This window comes from Euprymna scolopes, chromosome 25, assembly GCF_053919585.1.
Source record: "Euprymna scolopes isolate OS-2025 chromosome 25, ASM5391958v1, whole genome shotgun sequence".
Lineage (NCBI taxonomy): Eukaryota > Metazoa > Mollusca > Cephalopoda > Sepiida > Sepiolidae > Euprymna > Euprymna scolopes.
In genome coordinates, this window is record NC_136506.1 from 24,167,176 (window position 1) to 24,191,666 (window position 24,491).

The 24,491-nt window shown below is 35.2% G+C and overlaps 1 protein-coding gene across 2 annotated transcripts in view; it reads left to right on the top strand.

Annotated features, from left to right (window-relative positions):
• LOC145247291 (putative monocarboxylate transporter 5) overlaps positions 1–3,890 on the top strand; it is a 61,650-nt gene extending 57,760 nt beyond the window's left edge. Inside the window, exons 6-7 of one of the 2 annotated variants that reach the window (XM_080108911.1) lie at positions 2,489–2,606; positions 3,788–3,890. In XM_080108911.1, the coding sequence (XP_079965037.1) occupies positions 2,489–2,606; positions 3,788–3,827 (158 nt within the window). In that variant the 3' untranslated portion in view covers positions 3,828–3,890. Of the gene's footprint in view, positions 1–2,488; positions 2,607–3,787 lie in introns of those variants that run through there. The other variant, XR_013863235.1, reaches the window with a different exon arrangement.
• The last annotated feature ends 20,601 nt before the right edge of the window (positions 3,891–24,491 follow it).

Genomic DNA, 24,491 nt, shown 5'->3' on the forward strand with positions numbered 1-24,491 from the left:
AAATATATTTTCACCCAACGCGTATTTAAAAGCGATTAAGTGAAACCCACTATTAATTTGTTTGTAAACAAGCTGATGGTTCGAGCACTGTGCGACGGGAGGGTGTGGATTTAATACACACTCTAGGAGATATATTTACGGCACTGATTCGTAGCCGAATGGTGAGAGCTGCCGACTGTCAATTCGACGGTTGTAGGTTCAATCCACGATTTGGGAAAGGTGTTTGTCTAGCCGCACTGATGAGTTGTGATACAACGAAACAGTACTGTATGTGGATAACATATATATATATATATAACCCTAATCCTCCCTATAAACCTAAACCAAACTTTATCAGATGATGGTTTTTGGTTTTAGTTTATACGAGCAGAGAAAATCTGACGTTCCCCAGGATTGAATAATGAGCAGCAAATGTTTTACACTGCCATATTTTATACTCATCGAATTCGGAGAAATCGCCTATTTTCAATCAAATCGATTGATTATCTACTCTAGTTGGAGATCCACGGAAGCTGCACATGTCTCTCGCAGTGACTTAGCCCACAATACATTGTAGTGTGAAATTGCACTGTAGAGAACCTACTGTTGATTTTATATTATTTTATATGTAATGGCTTGAATAAAAATTTAAAATGTAAAAGTTAAGTATAACGCTTCAATTGTTGTCTAAACAGAAACAGTTATTTCGAACGCGCATCTGTCATATCAAAGAACCTACTGTTGATTTTATATGCATTACTGCTTGTACGTGGATAATAGTTTGAATGAAAAAAATGAAATGTTGAGTATCGTAGTGCAATTGTGCTTTAAACAGAAACATTCATTTCGAACGCGCCCCTGTCATATCCGAGAACCTACTATTGCTTTTATATGTGGGGCCTGTCGGCTTGCGTGGCAATAAAACTTCTCAAATGTTCTTGTGATTTTAGAGTGTACAAGGTGTTAACTTAAGTTAAAATCACGTTCCTTCTTTCATCGGATTATTTCGATTATCGATTATTGATACTTATTAGAGACATTCCGATACAAAACCTTTCCCGGAAAACTGTCAGGCATATAAAGAATTTTCGAATGAAATTTCATAAAAATCGGCCAAGCCGTTCTCGAGTCTATACGGAACGAACAGAGAGAGAGAGAGAGAGAGAGAGAGACACACACACACGCAAACACAGACAAAACTCCTTTTATATAATAATATGATATGATATGATATGATAATATATGATATTATGATATGATATATGATATGAAGTGATATGATATGATATGATATGATGGTATGCGATGATATGATGATATGATATGACATGATTATATGATGGGATATGATATGATTATATGATATGATATGATATGATATGATCATATGATATAAGTGTTAGCTTATCAGCATTTAAAAAGTAGTTATTATCAAAAAAGCACATGAGTGAAACTTGACCTATTAGAACGTCTTCTTTTATCATATTCGACGTTGGACGGGATGCGATAATATATATATATATATATATATATATATATATATATATATATATATATATATATATATTGACCTTTTACTCATGAAATTGTATGAGTAAACCCCTTGTTGATTTTTATTTTAAAATGATCGTTTGAAAATGTTTTGAATCTGCAGACGTCTGAGTTCAAAAAATCATTTTTAAAAACTTATACCAAACCATATCATGTGTTCAATAACACGGTACAAGTATAACACGTTAAAATTTGCTAATAAAAAGCAAACATTAATTCATCAGTTTATATTACACTAGCGTTTCCTGGTCGAAAAATACGCTTAAATATATTTCAATTTATAAAGATTTCGTATTTATTATTATTGAACCAGCTCTCTATTCATTATCATATTGTACCCAATATATAGTAATGATTTCAAAAGTTTCTTAAAATGTCTAGAATGGAAGCTAAACTATTTAGCGTTCCAGCCTAAGCCGTTAGTGTTTGAGCTAGCAACAGATGGATGAGAAAATTAATGCGCATAAGTAATGAATTTATTCAGCTTACTTCTGTAAACGCCAATATTTTCTATCAATTTTGGCCCCTGAAAAGCTAATTTGCCCTTTATCATCCAATGTATACAGTATTGTTTTCACTGGTCGCCATGTTTGTTTGCGTGCGTACGTGCATTGATTTTTTTTTTGATCGCACACGCGAAATTGCGTATTTGATTTTCACCACGTTTGTTTTCGCGCACGCGTGCATTCAATTTTTGCACGTTTATACATCAATTATATATACCCATCTGCACTTTTATTCATTAATTCTGTATACTCAATATTCCACGGCTAGCTATAACATATACTGACCCAACGAGTCACGGATAGTCTAGTAGATTATTGATTTGGATTCGACTTAGGAAATCATCTAAGACAAGCATTGAACAAAGCTAAAGGAAAACACCAGCGCGTAGGCTTAAACATTGGAATTAAAAGAAAATCATTTTTGATGTTATCATTTATTTCTATTTTTACAGTTCTTGAAATTGTCGGAGCATTGTTGAAAAACCCTCAAACTTATAAAATCGGTTGCCAGGCCACTTGTACCGTCATGTCTAAGTGGTTATCATTTCTCTGTCCCAAGGCCTGTGAAGTGTAAGTATCAACATCGGTTCTAGTGGAAATAATTCATATTAACAATATCAAATAAAATCAAATGAATCGTACCTGAAGGCGTTTAAAGAATAACATTTGAGAAAAGTATACCGAATAACCAAACTAATACAAACTAGAAATCCTTATCCGAAACATAATACAGTTTTAATGCCGTTGACATAAAAACCATGATATAGTAGTTATCGCCATGGCTCCAACTTGTTTGTTCCAGAAATACAAATAAATATTGCTGTCTGAATACTATTGAAATGAAATCAACCATAGTAAAACCTTTGCAAGATTGCAATACTACATTGAAGTAAAGACTTTTCGAAATGTAAATTTAAATTGCCGTTGATTAGCTTTTACACAGGAATCAAGTCTTCCTCGCATCCCTAGCTTTTTAGTTGAAAAGTAAACACCCAATGATCAACGGCCATGATATATCCAGTATCGCCCAGACCTATTTGCACGTTTGCAGTTTGGCCACTTGGTCTAGTAATTGACACAAGAGTCCAGCGACGCCACTCGAATAGGAAAACGTTCGACTGTTCAGCTGACATCGTCTAAGGCTCGCAAGATTGACTGATCTTAACCCCTGCGATTTTTTTCTTGTCGAGATATTTGAAGTCAAATGTATTCAGTCACCGCCCTCGACCGCTTGAAGAATTAAAACGAGCTATTCGTTCTGAAATTGCTGCTATTCCCTCCTAAATAATCAATCGAGTTATTGAAAACTTTTGTGAACGTCTACAATCGTGTGTTAGAAATGATGGGAAACATTTGGCCGATTTAATATTTAACACTGCGTGAAATAAAATGGCATTCTACGTATATTATATATATTTTCTTTAAATATATTTTCTTTATCTAAGTGTTATTTAATTTTGTTGGACCAGCAAATGTGTAAGATCATTTTGAATCATGCTGTATAACTTCGGCAAAATCTAACTTAACATGGAACATCGTCTTTAATATATAATTCCATTTTTTTAAATAGCGTGGTATAATCTGGGTGGTCAAATAGAAAGACACATTTCTCATTGCAGGTATTTCGGATGAATGTATTGTTATTCTACTTAATATACATCGTTGTTTATGTTTACATATGAAAATAGTTCTAAAATAATTGTGCTTTTGTTATTAATTCGATTTTCATTTTGTTCTGCTTTTTTTTTCAGAGTCCTCAGTATTATCAGCGGGAAGGACTTTGACCTTTAAATACTGTATAACAATTAAAATGACTGAACGTCAATAAAAGTTTAAAAAAAAAGAAGAAAATAATGTGTTATGGTTTTTATTGTTGTTCAATCTGTATATGTTATAATGTGGCACTATATCTTAGTGACTCGGTTGTCGTGGTTGTTAACACATCCTTTAGCATAGCTAGGTGGTAATTTGGCCGTAAGCGGAGGGATACACAGAAAAAGTACAATCCCATTATTTCCTTTCTTTTATCGACCTATCTCTCTCCCTCTACTTTAGTTAAAGTTAGTTTTAAAGAAGTAATCGTGAAAACCAATTGTAGGATCTCTGAACTGTATGTTAATATTGTAATATATATATATATATATATATATATATATATATATATATATTGTGTCATGTCATGTCATATGCTACTGGTACCATGTAACCCAGTACTATCATCCTCATGGTCGGTTCACCGACGACTAAACTGGTTCCCCCACCAGACTTGTTTGGTAGAGTTCTCAAAGGTCAAATCGTTGAACTTTGACCCCTTAATAGCCAAATTTCTGACCAAAAATGGATTACAAAGATTTTTCCAAATCCCAATATGCTGTATATCAAATTTCGAGTCTGTAGACTGAAAATTGACAGAGTTATTGGGTAGGGAAATGTACATAGACAGGCACACAGACAGACAGACACTTTCACTTTTATAGATATATACATTGTGCCAATTTAATTAAATAATAAAAATAAAAAATAGTATCTATCTTACCAGAAAATTTCATATTCTTCTAATCAATAAATCAAACAATTGAAAATGTTTCCTTGCCGAAATCAAATTAATTGCAGATCATGCATGACGTGTACATATTATTTTACTGTTTAAGTTAATTGGGCAGGAGAATTCGATTTCGGAACACTTTGTTTCAAAAAAAAGAAAGTCGATATTTCAATTTTCTGACATCAGATTAACAACCAAATATAATCTTTCGGATCTTTCAAGTGTGTGAATAACGATCATGTACAAATGAACACTTCGTGACTTTTATGTACATGGTGGAATGATCTATTTGTTGCCCTAAAGAAAACGAAACTACAGCTTGATTTTTCTACTTTTTTTAGAAAAAATCAATTCAGATAAATTGATTATGCGGTAGAGCAGACATCTATTCAATGTAGCCGCGTTCAGCCTCAATTACCGCCTCGATACGGATCCAGAACTGGAAGCATGCCTTTTCTACAAGCATCGGAGTGAGCTCGGCGAATACTCGGTGGATGGTAGTGATTTGCCTGGCTTTTGTATTGTGGGAGGTCATGTTGGTGATGTTCTCGACGTATGACCAAACAAAGTAGTCGAGCGGATTCAGGTCGAGGAAGGAGAGGGGTCAGTGAGAAAAGGGTACAAAGTTACTTTTTCTGAAGCCAAGCTTCGGTCTCTTTAGACTTGTGATTCGGAGCCGAGTCCTGCTGCCACACTCAGGATTTTCCAGCGTCCACCTAATTGCACCAGGGGATCACCACATACTTCAGCACATACAGGTACACTTTGGTGTTTACTTTCAACCGAAGATGTGAAGTGTCATGATGTGGCCCTCACTTGAAATCACCAAAGATAATAATAATAGTGGCTGAAAACTTTGTTTCATGACCCTGGACACGTCTCTCAAGCGTTGAGCCGTCTGGATTTGTATTTTGAGAGTGCTGGCAATGATTACTTGTATCGGTAGAGAGCATGAGTTGTACAGCGGCGCATCTCCAATCTCGCTTATTGAACATTGTGTCACTTTCAGACATAATAGAAGGCTCCTATCGCTCTTGGGATTTGTACACAACTGGCTAACTAGTGGATGGGTTTCTTCTTCTTCTTCTTCTTCTTCTTCTTCTTCAACAACAACAACAACAACAACAAAAAAAAAAAAAAAAAAAAAAAACAGTTTTCATTAAACGGAAATGGATCTTCTTTTAGGGCGACAATTTTATCGTTTCACTCTGTAAAACACGTTTTAACAACCTGATTGAAGGATGTAGTAAGAGAATAGATGGACATTCCGTATCTTAACTGGCTTAACTAGACTCATTCGTAGACAAACATTTTAATAAGGGAGACAACGCAAACTCAGTCGTCATTTACACACAATCTATACAATCAATATCTACTCGATAAATTAAATAATTCTGCCAAACAAAGGAATTTAATAGTGTGACTTCAATAAAACTCCCTACATAGTACCCCTGTAGATTATGTCCCTGTTCCCAATTCTCAGTACCCTGTATATCAAATTTCGAGTGTGTAGACTTAAAATTGACAAAGTTTTTGCGTAGGGAAAGGTACACACACAAACAGACACATAGACACACAGACACACACACACACACACGTTCACTTTTATAGATATACTAGATTATGTCTCTGACATACAGCAAAGTGGCAATGTGCCTTGTTTGGGGTGAAAATGAAAAAAAAAATAACAACAAAAAAAGACTTGAAAAATAACTTACCTTAAACGGGTAAAATGAATCAATCACTTAGAACAGTTTACAGTACTTTACAAATATTAAAATATGTAACGTATTACACCTTGTTAACGATGTCGTTTTACTTTAAAAGACCCAACACGTTGTAGATTCCGTCACAAGGAAACTGAAGAAGGATAAAAAAACTCAATGCACTTTTTTTTTTTAACAAAACAACTTTATATCTATTCTTTTTCCAACACCACAATTTTTCTAAATATTTCAGCAGTTTATTTCTCCTTTATCGGTCCCATTTGACTTCTCTTCTCTGCTCTGCCGCCACCCACGCGTCTCGAGCACATGCTTTTCCGAACACTGCTTTTCTGAAAGGCTCTCTTTCTCTGAGCATGTCTCGAATACCTTTGTATCTCTGAACACGTCTCGTTCGCGTGATTCGCTGAACCCCTCTTTATATCTGAACATGTCTTGAATACCTCCTGCTTCTACGTGTGTCCTTTTTTTCTCTGCAGCCGGTTTTATCATTTGCATATTTAAGCTGCGATTGCTACCAGCGTCAGCGGCCCTTTTACCAATACACGTATAATGATCGATAATAAATGTTACAGCCATTGAACCTTATGTTTAGAATGTTTATTGAGATTTTGATAAAAATCCATTCATGATTTTGTATTTAGATGATTTAAGGCTTAAGCATGAGCTGTCTTAAGATTAAGTTTGAAATTCAGTGAATCTTGCTTACTTAGTCTCTATGGGTCAAATTGAATGCATATATATATATATATATATATATATATATATATATATATAGTAATTTATAAAATATATATGGCGATTAAGCTACACTGAATATTCTGCGTTTCATCCACTATAGGATTCGTCAGGCTTATGCACGAATTCTGTGGTTGTTTCTCGTTTTTATATATGTTGAGGATTTTAGTTAGCCGTAATGAGCACTTTTGAAGTAAATACTTAAAGTTTACGCATAAATCTATACTTTCGTATATTAATTTTATGTGAGTAAATGAAGTAGTTATATATATATATATATATATATATATATATATATATATATATATATATATGCATGTGTGTGTGTGTGTGTGTGTGTATTCATGTTCAGAATAAGGAAACTCTAGCAAACAGTCGGTTCGAATGAAGAAGGCTAGTGGCTCTGAAGACATTGAAAGGGAAATAATCTACCATGCTGAGCTCAAGAGAACCTACAATACAAATAAAAGCTGACTAAAGAACATTTAGACTGGAAACATGTTTTACCTAATGCGTTGGGCAATTAGAAATGTGAGGCTTGCGATCGAATGATCCTCTCGAAAGCTGCCTACATTAACCACAAAGAACACATGCTGTGGTCAGAGAGAGCAGAATAGCTGAGGCAGACATTAAACAGGTTTCAACAGTCAACCTTGTTTGACACATATGTAGCACACTGTGCAAGTCAACTGCTGGCCTAGAAAAGTAAGCTTTTGGCCCAGAGACGTGGTTTGGGTTTCAATGAAGTCTCACACAGCAACAGCACACCCCTCGTAAGTCGACATTGTTAAATACTAGCGAAGTGTATGTACAGGACGACTGGAAACAAATGCCGAAAATGCAACATAAAATCAAAATTTAAAAACCAATTCTAGGTACAAAGATTAATTAAATACTTATTAGACGGAAAATAAAAAAAAAAGTTAAACGAGGGAGGAAGAGAAAAATAAATTCTTTGCTAGCTTCATTATTATTATATATATATATATATATATATATATATATATATATATATATATATATAATGTATATATATATATATATTCAGAAAGTGTGAGGGGATATATAATTATTTCCACTTTCAGACAACATTTCAGCCAGCAAGAGCCACGAAAGCCAACAAACCGGAAGTTCAAGACACGAGTTACGTCCTCATTTGGGCTCATCAGTTAGACACACCCTGAAAAATACTTACTACTCGTTAGAATAGGCTCATCAGTTAGAGACATTCTGAAAAATATTTACCGTTAGTGATGACATCCCAAGCGCGTATACATGCCTACTAGTGAGACATCGACTTGGGTTAAGGCTGATTGCGATAATCACATCCCTTGTTCGAGACGAAAGTAGGTTCCTTCCACTGTCGGTTTCTCTTGCGGTTTGCTTGGTCTATGATAGTTTAAAAGACTTTCTTGTGTGCGCCGCGTTTGCTCACTTGGTAGAGTGCTTGTCTCGCATGCAAGAGGTTCAGGTTTCGAATCCTGAGTTCTGATGAGTCAAAAAGAGGGCGAAACCCTTATCCTTGAGTGGCCTCTGGGCCTTGATAATGTGGTGATACCTATGTAAAAAAAAAAAAAAATCGAGTCTCGGGCTTCCGGTTTGTTGGTTTCGTGGCTCTTGCTGACTGCAATGTTGTCTGGCAGTGGAAATAATATATATATATATATATGTATATATATATATATATATATATATATATATATATGTTTATTGTTAATATGCATTCCAAAGACAAGGATTATTCCACAATTTTAATTCTTTGATTATTTTTATTCCTTTTCAAATAATTTTAAAGTATTTTGTTCTCGTTTCGTTTCCTGTTATAGTCGGTGATGCTGAAATGTATAAAGTAATTTGAATTACTGTCTTATATTTTATTGAATAACTTAGATATTTTGCGTCTACCGCTTGTATCCTTTTCATCTTCCGAATTAATTTCATTGCTTCGGACAAAAACCGGCTGATGTAGTCACCATATTTATTGCAGGTGTAACTACTTTCAAATTCGTCTGGATTCATCCTCAGACATTTTAAAATTATCGTAGACTCTTGAAAATTCAGTATGTTATTGCTATACATCTTATGAGTTGACTGACCAATTTTTTCAGGTTCAAGTGAACATCTAAAGTACGAATTCAAACACACCCTACTAAACCCCGATTGTCACAGCTGGTGAATTTCGAAAATGCAATCTGAACGTAAGGACATTTTAGAAGAATGATATGCAATAAAATTCTGTCTTAAACTTGGAAAAAAATGGCACAGCATCGTATGGAATGCTTTAGACTTCTTTTGGACCATCTTGTATGTATCGAGCATCAGTTTTTTAGTGGTATAAGAGATTCAAGGAAGGCAAGAAGGGATGATGAGAGGTATGGGAGATAAGGAGTCTATGACGGATAAATGAAATGGCTGATATAGCTAAGGAAGTCAGAACACAAGAGTTGATTGGCCAAATAAAGAATTGGATGGATAATAGCGGTCGTATGTTTATAAAGGCAACAGTTTGTTGTCAGTGTGATAACTGTACACTCAATTATTTACGAGGAACTGAAGATGCGGAAGATTTGAGCGAAGTTTGTCCTAAGAGTGCTTAGAGAGGATAAGAAAGAAAAACGTTGCCATGACAGTAGGTAGATGGTGGAGTTGATCAATGCAGATACCACAATGACAAGGTTAGACACAAGGTCTGTTTTACAGGTGGAGAAAATCCCGCTCACTCAAAAGGGATAAGGACCAAAATAAAAATTTCTTAGTCTGAAAGGATTTCTCCTTCACTCTCCGAGGACAAGAATAAGTGTACCTATTTACTATGCCTCCCCACGGGACAGAGTTAGACACCAGGGTCGTTTTTTAACGTGGCGAAAAGGTGAAAAATAAAAAAAATGTCTCAGTCGTGAAGGATTTCTCCTCCATCTAAAGAGAACAAGAAATGGAAGTGCAGCATCTGAAGAACATATACTACATTTTGATCTTGACCAAAAAGGCCAACAAGAATAAGTGTAGCATAAGAACAACTGCTAGACTTTGTTCCCAGCAAAATAGAGTTACTTCCCTTACATTTAGCACAAATTCTTCATTGCGTCATGAATACATTTAAAAGTATTCAAAGGCAAATAGAAAAACACTAAACATTTTATAAATAAATCTACTATATAAATGGCTATATGTCTGTCTGTCGGTCGGTCTGTCTGCTTGTTTGTCTATCTGTCTCCATATTTTAAAACTCTATCTCCTCCGAAAGTAAAGGTCCTGGATATGACCTTAAACTATATCCAATGGTGAGGCCCCAGCTTGCGGGCTTTGAGGAGTGTGGAGCCACCCTTTAATTGCCATTACTCCCAGGTCCATTCTGACCTGGAGTGGTATTACCTGTTAGGGTCCCCACTATGGGTTGAATAGAAACCGACTTGCAAAAAACAAATATATTCTATTGAAAAAAAAAAATTCTTCAAAATCATCGGATTCGGCGTTAAATAACCTGGAAAGGGTTGATATGCCGTAAAACAAAAATAACCAACCAACCGAAAGTAAAAGCCGCAGTGTCGCTAGGGGCCTCAAATGACTGTATTTTTTAGGGGTCGTTCCTTAATGGGCCGGTTAAATAATTTTTTCAGGGGCTAAAGATGGGTAAAAATTGAAAATAAATCGTTATGCATTTTGTACATTCATCTTAGTTTATTTTTAATTTTTAATTTTAACAAATTCATATACGTGTCACGTCAGTACAGTGGTAACGTCACCAGCTTTCGATTCTAGCGGATGACACCTAAATGCTTTTTGTTTACTTTTAAAATCACGAATCTATAATGATATATACGAAATATAGACACATTAAAATATCATATTTAAGCGTATTTTAAGCCCGAGCAATGCCGTGCACCCGCTAGTAAATAAACATTTAGCAATTCAGAATCTTCATTTAGGATTTAACTCTAAGGGAGCTAACTCTATTTTACTAAAGTACATGAACAAATAATTTTTTGGTCAAGATCCAAGTGTAGTATCTGTTCTTCAGATGCTGCACTTCCATTTCTTGTTCTCTTTCGGTGGAGGGGCAGTTCTTCACGACTGAGACAATTTTTTTTTTATTTTTGTACCTTTTCTCCACGTTAAAAAACGACCCTGGTGTCTAACTCTGTGCCGTGGGGAGGCATTGTAAATACGTACAATCACTGGAATATTTTACATTTTACATGTTTTTTTTTTTTTGTTATTAATGCTATAAAACTTTGTTACATTAAATGAAGTAATTAAAAACAAAACAGGTGCTTATGCACTTATATTATCGTACTATTTTTTAAAGTAATATTTTCAAGTTAAATTCAAATTTTTCTCTCTCTCTCTTTTTTAAATTAAATTATTAGATGAAAGAACAGGATAGTCACACAACACCCTCCCCTATCCTATCCATGTTAAGTATGGCTTTTGTAAATAATAACGTTTATTTCAGCACGGTAACATAAGTGCAAAAGTACCAACAATCATTTCTTTCTTACAATCTTAGTTATAAAGAGTTATCTCCCTTAGAAGATTGAATAAAGATTCAAAAATGACAAATATTTTATCTATAAATATAAAAGCGAAAATGTATGTATGTATGTGTGTTCACTTTTTCTGTGTGTCTACAAAAGGCTTTTTTCAGAGAAGCGGTCGGTCGGTTCACAACTTTTTAAAACTTGTTATATCACATATAAATCGTAATATCCCACAGTTAACAACGAAGCTCGCCTGGCTATTTAATTTGCTTGATTTCGGGAAGATAAATATTCAAGATTTGTCGCTCGCCGCATGTGGGTTAGTCTTTTTCCTATAACATCTTGGGGGGGGGGGGGCGTTTAGCAGTAAATACTATCCCGCAGTCAAACTTGACCTCATTATCTCATTAAAACGCGCACCTGCCAAATCCAAGTAATTAAATAAATTCAAACGTGTTTCCGTTAGCATCTCGAGGTGGGGCAATGGTTAACGTCACACGTTTTTTTTTCACACTTTAATTTACAACTTTTTTTTTAACCCCTCCAAAGACCCGGGCAACGCCGGGTACCCCTCGCTAGTAGTTAAATAAATCTGTAAAAGAAACAGTGGTAATTCTGTAGAATACAGACCGTGGTATTTCTTTTTCAAAGTAAATTCAATTTTGCTGTGTTTAGGTAGGTGTGTCAGAAATTTCGTGAAAATTAGTGAATAATTCCACCCCGTCTTTCTAAGCTTATAACTCCTCGAAAAATGTAATTCAAGCCCTATTTTTTTTCAATTAAAGGAGCAAGGACTAAGGTTTCATTACGAAAAAACAAAAAAAAAAACAAACAACGCGGTTTTTTTTAAAAAGGTTTTAAACTTCGAAATTTACAGGTAAATTTCTAAAAAAAACACTACCTTTTTTGTTTTAAATTTGAATATATTATTTATTGACCTTTTCTCTTCAATTTGTGACATATAAAACTTTGGTGAGTAAATTAATTATTTACTTTTTAATAGACATTTCAAAACGGGAGGCGTGAATTATTCGACCCCCTGTCTTTCCAAGCTTATAACTACTCGAAAAATGTAATTAAAGCCCTATTTGTTTTTCAATAAAAGAGCAAGGACTAAGGTTTCATTAAAAAAAAAAGAAAAGAAAAAACAAACAACATGGTTAAAAAAAAAGGTTTTAAACTTCGAACTTCGAACAGGTAAATTTCTAAAAAACACTACATTTTTTGTTTTAAATTTGAATATATTATTTATTGACCTTTTCTCTTCCATTTGTGATATATAACACTTTGGTGAGTAAATTAATTATTTACTTTTTAATAGACACTTGAAAATGGGGGAGGGGGCGTGAATTAAAAAAAAAACCTTTGTCTAAAATATTATATTCGCTTTATTAGAAAGAGCATAAAATTTCACATTGACCCTGAAAATATCGTAGAATCAATAGAAAAATTTTGATAGATTTTTAAAGTTTAAAAATTGAAAAATATCGAGTTCGTAAAATTCATTAGTTTTTTTTTTTTAAATAAAAAAATATTTCTATTACTTTTAAAACAACTTTAATAGTTTATTTTGGAAGTATAATCCATAAAGAAAATAAACAACTCACTTTTAAAAGAGAAATTACGAGTTTTTTGTATTTCATTCGCAGTTTCGTGTTAGGGGTGTCAAAAATTCCTTTCTTAGCCTTCGGGACAAGATCAAAGTGTAGTATCTGTTCTTCAGATGCTGCAGTGCTGACTGCTGAGTGCTGCTGCACTGCACTGGCTGCACTTCCATTTATTGTTCTCTTTCGGCGGAGGAGAAATCCTTCACGACTGAGACAATTTTTATTTTTGTACCTTTTCTCCACGTTAAAAAACGACCCTGGTGTCTAACTCTGTCCCGTGGGGAGGCATAGTAGGTACACCTAGTGTTTAGATTCATTAAATTGTCAGGTGAAAGTACAGAATAATAAACAATGGTCTCATCTTCCAATCTGAAGAATATTTTTCTAAATAATATCGTCATTATTTCAGCACGGTCGATATACTGTATTAGTGCCAAAATATTTTCGAAGTTATAAAAAAATAAATAAATAAAATAAATAAATAAATAAAATAAAAATAAACGTAATTTTTAGTCCAAGTTTGATTTCAGAACTAAGAAAGGGAGACAATCGTTATATTCCGTCTAAGGGAGGCAATCTGAAACTTTTATATTTTTTATTTTATATAAAGCGCCTATGAAATTAGTCATCTCTATATTAATAAAATTGTTGTATTGCTCCTTGTATGATAGTGTATGTGTTTCTCGCATTTATGTGACTTATACATATTTATTCTCTAAAAAAACCTACTGAAATAGAAAATGCAATAGTTTAAAATAAAATGGCACGTTACAAATTCTTAAAAAAAAAACAAATAAACAAAAAAAAACAACAAAAAATAATATTATTTCATTCACCATAATGCGTTTCTGTTATTCTGTAAAAAAACGAATTAGCATTTTAGTCTTTAATTGAAACAAGGAATGGCTACCAGAATTAAAAAGCGTTAAAGCCATGTATTTATTTTCCGGTAAATTTTTACATATTTGACACCTAAACATTTTCCTTTAAAAAGACGACTTTTAAGTGTTTGGGGGTATGCTAAAACCGAATACCGCACTTACATTTTCCGCAGATAGTTTTCCGGATATTAAGCAATGTCATTTCTTATATTATTACTGGTGGCCATCTTGGTACGGGTTAAAATGGCTACAATTGACACGTTTGTGCTTATTAAAAAAATTGATGTCTTGAATTTTTATAAAACTTTCTGAAAAGTTGTAACTAACTGATTTCTGTATAATTTTGTTTGTCTATACTTTGCGATAATTCTAGGTGTGCCCCAGGGGCTCTTTTAGGGCTAATAAAAACACTCCATTTTTTGGGCTATTTTACCATATTTGTCCAAAAAAATTTGTGTATGTCTATTTAGCAGTTTTGCATGGCGCTAAACTGAAATTTAAATATGTTAAAGCCTAAAACTGCACCATTTGTTGATTTTCACAAACTAGAGACTTTTGCGGCTACATGGGGGCGGGGAGGAAAATGCTGAACTTAGTCAATTTTTATGCCTTGTTCACTGTGCACTCACGGGGGACTATGCATGCTTCTCTTGTTCTTTTACAAAAGAGCCACGCTTATCAAGGCGCAGAGGTCACTCGAAGATAAGAGTAAATGAGTGTACGGAAGTCAATGATGATTTTGCTGGCGAAAGAAGCACCCAGGAGTTGTTCATATATTACGTTCAAAGCGCAGAACTTTAAATGTAATGTGAACAGTTTTCTGTGACATGACCGTCCCAGGGTGTGGTACAGCTCCCCCAAAATGAAGCAAAACTTTAATTTCACTGAAGTAAAACGAACAGATGTGACTTATAATTAAATATTGGTGTGCGCAGACGACAGCAAAATCCTTGCCGAGAAAAAAGAATATAATATATGATTTTATGTAATCAACCGAAAAACGATGTAAGTTTGAAAGATGTAACGAAAATATATTTTCGTTGTCGGTGCAAACGAATGATGACTCAAGGTTAGGGAAAAGATATTTGGTCTTTAGGTACAGTTACCTCGGTTATGGTAAAATCCCTACTTTCTGGCGGGGACCAATCGAAATGTGTCGTGGGTGATTGCAGAGCCACCAACCTGCCTCCACACCGACATACATAATCGAGAGCGGAGTAAAAAAAAACAGGAGATTGAGATTGATTTTTGATTGAGATAGCTCGTGTGTGTACGCGCAGAACAGTCGGGTGAATACCCCCCAATCTCCTTGACTCCCTGCTTCGCTACAACCCCAACCGCTAAAAAAAAAAAGAGAATTATTCGGACTTGTCTAAATATATCTCCGATTGATAGCATAAGGATGAGCTAAAGTGTTATATGAAGTATTGTAAAGAAAACTTGTATATATATTTTTGGAACTTGATGAAGAAAGAAAAGAAAGAAAAACGAAGTGTGTTTTTTTGTGAATTGAATTGTCTTACCGCCGAATAGCGATTTGTTGAATTAATGTTTTTTTTTTTCCTTTTTTTTTTTTTTAGCATACGACCGACCTGCGGAGCGAACGGCATATCAACCCCTGACGCGAGGAGGACTGAGAAACACCCGACCACGATTGAAGACTGACCAAGTGCGACCAGGAAAATGAATTAGACGGGGGCCCTGCTGCATAAGAATAGCATATCTTGGTAGACGTTGACCAGGATAGTGGCTTGAAAGGAGATCACAGTTCACAATCTTGCTGCTAGACTCTCCACAGTCCCCTGTTAGACATAATTCCAATTAGTAACCCGTATTTTCAAGGAGCAATATGTTTTGTTTGGGGTGATAAAAGGTAAAGAAAACAAACTTTGTGAATACTCCATAAAATATGAACGAGTAAAGCACAGATAACACTTTAGCTCATCCTTATGCTGTCAATCGGAGATGTGCAGTTTAAAGAACAGTATGTTATCTTCTTATATCTAATTTGATTATGTATTGTGAAAGAGACGGTGTAGTCTTCGCGAGGGCTGTGCTAAAAGTCACACGTATTGAAGTGTTTATAAAAAAAAATGTCAAGGGACAGAATCACGTGATTTATTATGGACATTCGGTAGAAAAATGTAGTAGGCAAAGATCAGAAACAAAGATAGGAAATAGTTTCGCCCTGCACCGCCCACCTCTAGAAGAGATTGATTTCTTGGCTGGACTGACCGTAGAGAAAGAAGAAGAAGGAGACAGAAAAAGAAAAAGAGGCTGAAGAAAACTCGCTTCTCGCAGATTCGTGGTTCGCCAGAACCACCTACGTACAATCTGCAAAAACACTGCTCGCACTGCTTCCCCGCGTGCTGCCTTTATAGCGGCCGGGAATTATATATTTGCATAATCGTGCGAGATCACACGCGATACTGCGAGAATTGCATGGGGTCAACGCCAATAAAAACCCATGGACGTCATCTTGGAACTCTCTTCCGCTCGGCCCGCAACACAACAACAGACGTATCCGAGGTTTTTTTTTTTTTTTTTTTTTTTTTTACATAGTGATCACCACTTATCAAGGCCCGGAAGCCACTCAGGGATAAGGGTTATTGCAAGTACATTACGTTAGTGTGGAGATTTGATGAAGTGTTTAATTAAGGATGCGGTTCATTAGGAATTTGTTAACATTGGACTTGAAGACAAAAGCTCTTTGTTTCCTCTCATTTCTGTTATTGCCAATTCCGCTAGCTAGCAAAACGGTATTCAATATTGTACGTATCTCCGTAATCAACTTAGGTGAGAGTATAAACAACTTTGTCTTTCATAATTCCTACTTTATTCATATAACTTAGCTTTATGTTTTCTCCCAGGTAAAACGAGATATCAAAACGGTTAGCACGAGGTCTAACGTGATTTACTTGTTCGACTTATTTCCGCGCGAGTTAGAGAAATGCGTGTATAGGACCAGTCGCAGCTTATTTTGAAATTTATTACCGAATCCGATACGAGGTTGGGGGTTAGGTTTACTTTATACACGTTTTGCCGGGGCACCCCCTCGGATTTACACTTGGATTGCTATGAGTGATAATGATAAATTGGGTATACTGATAGCCATTCTTATTTTTTTTCTTCTTCCTTTGAAGATTTTTTCTTCTTCCTTTGAAGATTGTAATGCCGGGTATGGGGCAGCCAAACCAGCTGCCAACATTGCCCCGCTTTTTTATTGAAACGAACCGAGAGCTCTTTTTAGTATCCTCGCTGTTCCCTTAAGTGCAATTGTCTGAATCTCTTTTGCACTTGGTTCACCAGGAATATTAGTTAGGTAGGACTTCAGGTTCTTCTTCATAAGTCCTGTGGCACCTATGATAACTGGTATGATCGATATCCCCTTTAGGTTCCAGTTTCTTTTCATATCATACATGAGACCTTGGTATTTGGTCTGTTTCTCTGTTTGCGTGAGACGGAAAGTCAATCTGACTCTATGTTGGACACAATTAAATAGACCATCTTAATAAGTAGGCAACGTTTAATGATAAATGTTCGCACCACGTAAATGTTACCTCCTTTTTTGTTTTTTGCCCTCATATTCCATGAGCGATCTTTCTGAGAAAGAAGTAACAATTTTAAGTTGGAACCTATCTATATAATACTTATCGTTGGGTAGTTTTTATGCCCTTAAATAAAGTGTCTTCGTGCTTTATCTGGAGCAAACTGGTAAAATAATATAGACAGCGTGTAAATTTCCTTTTTTTTTTTTACATGGAGGTCACCACTTATCAAGGTCCGGAAGCATCTCGGGGATAGGGGTTATTGCGTGTATAGTAATCAATGGGATACTATCGTAGTAATCGTTAATATTGGAGATTTGATAAAGTGTCTTACTTAAGGGGGCGGTTCATCAGGAATTTGTTTATGTTGGACTTGAAGACATCCAGGTTGTAGTCAGGTGGGAAACAGGAAAACAGGTTCGCACTTGCTCTATTCAAAGCGTGTACGGTGTGACGCATCCATTTGCCAAAGCTATAACGCACATTACAGGGTTAAGGATTATATGACTTGATATGATTAGGAGAGATATAACAGAGTGCGGACACTTTGTGGCGGCTATGTGGAAATATCGAGCCGTTTGCAAAATGGCGTCACTGTAAGAAACAATAAAAGACTATAAAAAGAAGAAAGAGCGCGTTAGAGGATACAATCACGACAGATGCGTGAATTACCTTTGAGAGAACGTTGGAGATCACGTTCGAGAGCACATTTGAGAGCACGTTCGAGAGCACGTTTGAAAACACTTCAATACGATGTTCGAGAGGACAGAGGTCAGAAATAAATGTCGTTGTTACAAAAAAAAAAAAAAAAGAAGGAATCGAGTTATTATTTTTTCTGTGTCACTGGCGACGTACTCTGCTACAACATGCTGGGTCCGAGGATCTACAGGTGTAAACGTTGTGTAACGTTGCAGAGAAACTTGGTTAAAAGTGAGAATACGATGAAAATTTGGTCGGTAAGGAGTAAACATTGAATCGCAGGACAGAAACATTTTTTTTTTTACAAATGAAATAGTTAGGAGAACATACCGAAGTAAATTGTTAAAATATATAAAAAAAAAAAAGAAAAAAAAGGAAACAGTAGATGGGGATACCGTTAATACAGCACTGGTGAATTAGAACAATAGAACGTCTAGTTTTCACCACTCTTAAAGTCAACCACAAATTTAAAACGAAATAGTTTACTCATGCACTGCAAGTGGTCTAATAAATCATATTCCTACGCATACATCCGATTAGTCGATGGACAAATTACTCAGTAGTAGCTATCTATTTATATCATGTAGAAATAGTACATCTAAGTATGTTATTGTTACTAGTTATAAAATAGCTTGTCAAAGAATAATAATAATAATAATAATAATAATAATAATAATAATAATAATAGCCGAGAAGGGTCAAGGAGGATAAAAAGACGAGGACAGAGCACTGACCAGACCTCCGCTAGACAAGTTCGAAGAGTACAGGGACCTTGGGAAGGTTTATTACGATACAAATTCAAGTGGAGACCAATGGCCGCTGCCAGCGATAAACCATTTCAAATGTTATCAAAAGAAGCGGGGTGTACTGGAAATTTGGGGAGATTGTCACTTGGCTTCCAGGGAACATCACAGGTTGTCTCCAAGGAGAGATCTTTGATGACCTGTGCGAAAGCTCCTTGTGAGCCGCCAATAATAATGATGATGATGATGATGATGATGATGATGATGATGAAGCCGACGACGACGACGACGACGACAATAATAATAATAATAATAATAATAATAATAATAATAATAATAATAACAACAGAATCGTTTTATCGAAAGGAGGACAGAGTACAACACCAATGAAAAAAATAAATAAATAAACATAAACACGTTAATTCGTATTATTTGGATTATTCAGTTTACCGTTCTCATCTTGAGTGTTATTCGCACAAACGTTTAGGTCGATGTAGCCTCCATCTTTATATAGGTCGAGCTTGTTGAACACGGGAATGTGTCGAATTCGGTAATATGTACAGAATTTCAAACAGATCCTTTAATTACCGTCTGTGCTGACGATTGAAGCTTTAGGCTCCAGTTAAGTGTAAATTAAAACTGAATATTTAATATAGTACTTAACCATTAGGTCACGGACCGCGTTGTAAGTATCCCCTGGATCCTCAGTGATAGCGATACTGAGAATACAATTATGGATTACTTAAGACTGTTATTTGTTCATGGCTGACGGAACAAGAACAAGTTATGACCATGGCTAAAATAAGGTGTTCCGTTCAAAATTATGCATGGATTACCGAGTTCAACAGAAAGATTCACAAGTTCGAAAAAAAAATATACCGGACGCAGGTCGGAGATAACATCGGCCGAAATTTTGTAAGAATAATACCCTATATGAGAACATTGGTACAAATAATCGAAAAACAATATAAACTATGAATCGATATCTCAAATATGAAAGAAATAAACACAGTAGCCATGTTAACACTGCAGATATTATTCACGTGAGTATCTAATGAGGGTCACCAACTCTTGCAGTAAAAAAAAAAAGGTTACGTTGTGTTATTATGGTTGAAAGAGTCGATCCAGACTGCAACGGCCAAAACTGATAATATTGTTATCATTAAGGACACGTTTTAAAGCGTAACATACTTGTGTGTCGAAATGAAATGAAATTCGTTTGTGTTTAATGAACACGATGATAAGTTTCTGTTGGAATTCCCACTCGTGAAGTTTAGATACCCAGGAAATATATTTATAGAGAATATAGTTACACACACAAACGCGCTGTCGAGTCTCATAATATATATATATATATATATATATATATATATATATATATATATATATATATATATATATATATATATGTATATATATATATATATATATATACATACATATAGTTAGTTAGTAGAAATGGTAATTAAGAGAAACCTGAAGAAAGTGCTCAATACTGTTGTAGAGCAAATATGCGTTTTATTTTTTATTACCGTTTTTTTTTCTGTTCAGTTACATTTTTGTTTCAGCCACGCGACCGTTTTTGGTCGGTATGTAGCCTCCTCAGACTTTTCCTGAGTCGCGTGGCTGAAACAAAAATGTAACTGAACAGAAAAAAAAAAAAACGGTAATAAAAAATAAAACGCATATTTGCTCTACAACAGTATTGAGCACTTTCTTCAGGTTTTTCTTAATTACCATTTCTACTAACTAACTATATATATATATATATATATATATATATATATATATATATATATATATATATATAAATACGCATCTAGTGCGCTTGAAAGCCAAATCACAACGTAATATTAGAAAAATAAACAATATTTTACTTGTTTGAAATTTATAACATAAATATATTTCGGAGCTAGACTCCATCCTCAGTATGTTTTTTTCTTTTTCTTCTTTCTTGCCATGTTGTAAAGTTGGAGAAAGAAATGTCTGTGTGTAAAGAGACGCGCGTTGTATTACAGCAGTAGATGCGTATTTTATTTTATTCAAATAGTTCATTTTCAATATTATTATATGTCCCCTGGGGACTTTTGGGGCTAAATGGGAGTGGGGGTCAAATACTGAACTTAGTCATTTTTTTATGCCTCGTTCACTGTGCACTTACGGGGGGTGGGCATACATGCTTCACTCGTTTTATCATTTTACTTCAGTAAGTAAATTATGAAAATAAAAGAGCTCCATTCTTGCGGTAACATTTAATTTCTATATAGACTACATAGATATCCGAGTGTTTAATTGAAGTTCATATCTACCCCTTAAACGTTGAAGAAGTGGGGAACGAAAAACATTTATTTTCTTCTCCTCATTGGCCATTATAGTTTGCAAGATGGAACGATAAATTTTTCGCCCTAAAAAAACAACACTACAGCTTCATTTTAAAACATTTATTTAATAAAATCAATTCAGCTAACTTGATTATGTAGTAGAACTGATATCTATTCGATGTAGCCGACTTCAGCCTCAATCAACGTATCTATACAGGTTCGGAACTGGGCTGTGGTGTCGTATATTTGATTTTTTTTTTATTAAATATAAACTAAAAATAAAAATGTGTCCATATATAAATATAAAGAATAAAAAACCCCAGAATAATTAACCTTTTTTTTTAATGGTCTAAAATTTTTAGTTATTTGAAGCCGCCATAAAAAAAGAAACAAAAAATTTAATTTTTCAAGTTGGATCCAAGTCTTGCGGTGCATTAGTTTATTAACGATGAAAATACAGAACAGTAAAGAATGGATTTCTACATAACATCGTTGTTCCAGCGCGGTTCGTAGTCTGCATAGGTGCCGAAGCGTGTTAAAGTCTTTGCCTGCTACTGGTGAACTTGAAGAAAGAATCTAATCAATTTCAATCATCCTTCTAGTATAAGGGAGTACCTGAACAGATGAAAACCAAGTGTATTAAGTTTTGTAGGCCTATCTAATCTCTTGAAAGTATTCACAAAACCTACAGGGGCATGCCTTTTCCACAAGCATCGGCGTGAGCTCGGCGAATACTAGGCTGGTTTTGGTGTTATGAGAGGTCATGTTGGTGATATCCTCGACGTATGACCAAACTAAGTCCAGCGGGTTCAAATCGGAGGAAGAGGGGAGCAATGAGAGGAGGGTATAAGCAAAAGTTCATCAGTGTCGAGAGGATCTTATTTTGGGTTCGAATACTATGTTTTTGGAATATTTAGTAAAGGTTTACTTGTAGAGTGAATTATCTTGATGTCAGCTTAATCTGACAAACTCCTGTAAAGGAATACCAAAGATAATCGATCAAAATTTTCATGACAACATGCTTGTTCATTTCTCATTTGAGAATTTCAACAAACAAATAATTTCTTAGAAATATTTCTTTTCATTTTGCTACTCAAGTGATTCTCATTTGAAAAGCGATCGTGGCGATAACAATATTATCAGTTTTTCTATCTGCAGATTCGTCCGTCTGTTTCAACCATAATAATCAGTGTTGGGACAATTAATCCGATTCGGAATCGAGAATTCTTTTTTATTTGTTTTGTTTAAACCTTCATTTTCAATTACTGGTACTGATGCTGAAATGATAAATGCAGGTTGTCCCAATAAAATGTATAAACTCTTTAAATTATCTCAACTTGCTACATGAATACGCTATGCCACGTTCCCAAGAGATGTTTAGGAATAAAGAATGTCACTTCCAGCAGGATGGAGCACTTCCCCACTATCATGATGACGTAATAGCATATCTTGATAGTCACCTGCGAAACAGATAGTTAGGACGAAGAGGAATTATCGAGTACTGTCCACGCTCACCGGATTTGACCCCCCTTCCAACTTATTTTTCTATTTAAGGCGGCATGTAAAACACATGGTTTACACCAAAAAGCGAGATACAATAAATGAGTTGAAAGCAACAATTGAAAGAAGATGTGCCTATATACAACTTGGACTGATTAGGAACGTTTTCGATTCAATCAGTGAGCGTTGTTAGCTATTAATGAACCACAATGGCCAATAATTTGAATAATTTCGATAATTTGTTTTTACATAGGCGTCACCACTTATCAAGGCCGAGGGGCCACTCAAGGATAAGGGTTAAAAGTGAACAGTAGTCAAAAGGACAATATAGTAATCGATAGCAATGGAAGTTCGGTAAATTTGTTAACTTAAGTAGAACGGCTCATCAGAAACTTGTTCACGTTGGACTCGAAGACAACCATATTATAGACAGCTGGAAAGCAGGAAAACGGAAGACAATTCCACAGACATGCATTTCTAAGAAAGAAGCTTTGTTTATGGAATCTATGTTTAGGTTTAGAGATAAAGAGTGCGGGGTATTATTGATAGTGTTTTCAGCTAGACGAGTGTGTCTTGTGAAAGTTTGGAGAGGGGGGACCATAGATTGAAGCTCAGTCGAACACTTTCCATGAAAATAACGATAAAGCAGAGACAAACTCGCAACATTTCTTCTGTGAGATAGAGGTTGCAGCGAAGAGAAAAGGAAATCTCCCACGAGGTCACGAAGTCGATGATAGAAGCTTGGTTTTAGATGCATTAAAAGTAACCAGCCACTCTTTTCTCCATTGTACAACGTGATCAAGATCAGAGGAGAGAAAATCGGAGAGGACTTGGTATTTTACTGTCTTAGATGTGCTACCATAGATGGTAGTGTCGTCAGCAAAATGTCTACGAATGATGTAAGGATGTGATTAGGAAGATCATTAATGTAGATCAGGAAAAGAGTTGGGCCAAGGATGGACTCCATGAGGGACTCCTGCATTAATACTGTGAGCTTCAGATGTTTTCCGATCAACTACTACTCTTATGAACCTATCAGAGAGAAATGATTTAATAACTGAGAAGACATTTCCAGCTATACCATAGCTGGAGATCTTGTGAAGTAAACCTTTATGCCATACCCTATCAAAGGTCTTTGGTATGTCAAGAGCAATTGCCCTAGAAAGGTTGCCTCTGTCGAGAGATTAGCTAATCCTATGAGATGTAAGTGTAAGCACATCTGCTGTACATCATGTAGAAAGGTTATTTTTGCAGAGATGGTTGATTACTTCTCTATTTAACACAGATTCCAGCAACTTACTCATGACGCACAGAAGACTTATTGACCTGTACTGAGAGGGGGATGAAATATCACCTGAATTCTTAAATGCAGGGCATATTGATTATATTTTCCTGAGTGATGAGAAGCAATTCTTAAGACAACGTTTAAACAGTTTTTTAAGTATGGGCGCTAGTTCTGGTTGAAGATTTTTGAGTACTATACTTGGAATACCGTCAAGGCCGGTTGCTTTACTGGAATCAAGGTTTTTGATTAGCTTGGCAGCATCACAAACATATATTTGTATATCACATAGTGTGTTTTCTGGTACAGGAGGAAATATTGGGGGTTGGCGTCCTTGGTCGCAAAAGGTAGAATTAGCTGCGACGTTCTTGGCAAAGAGTTTGGCTTTG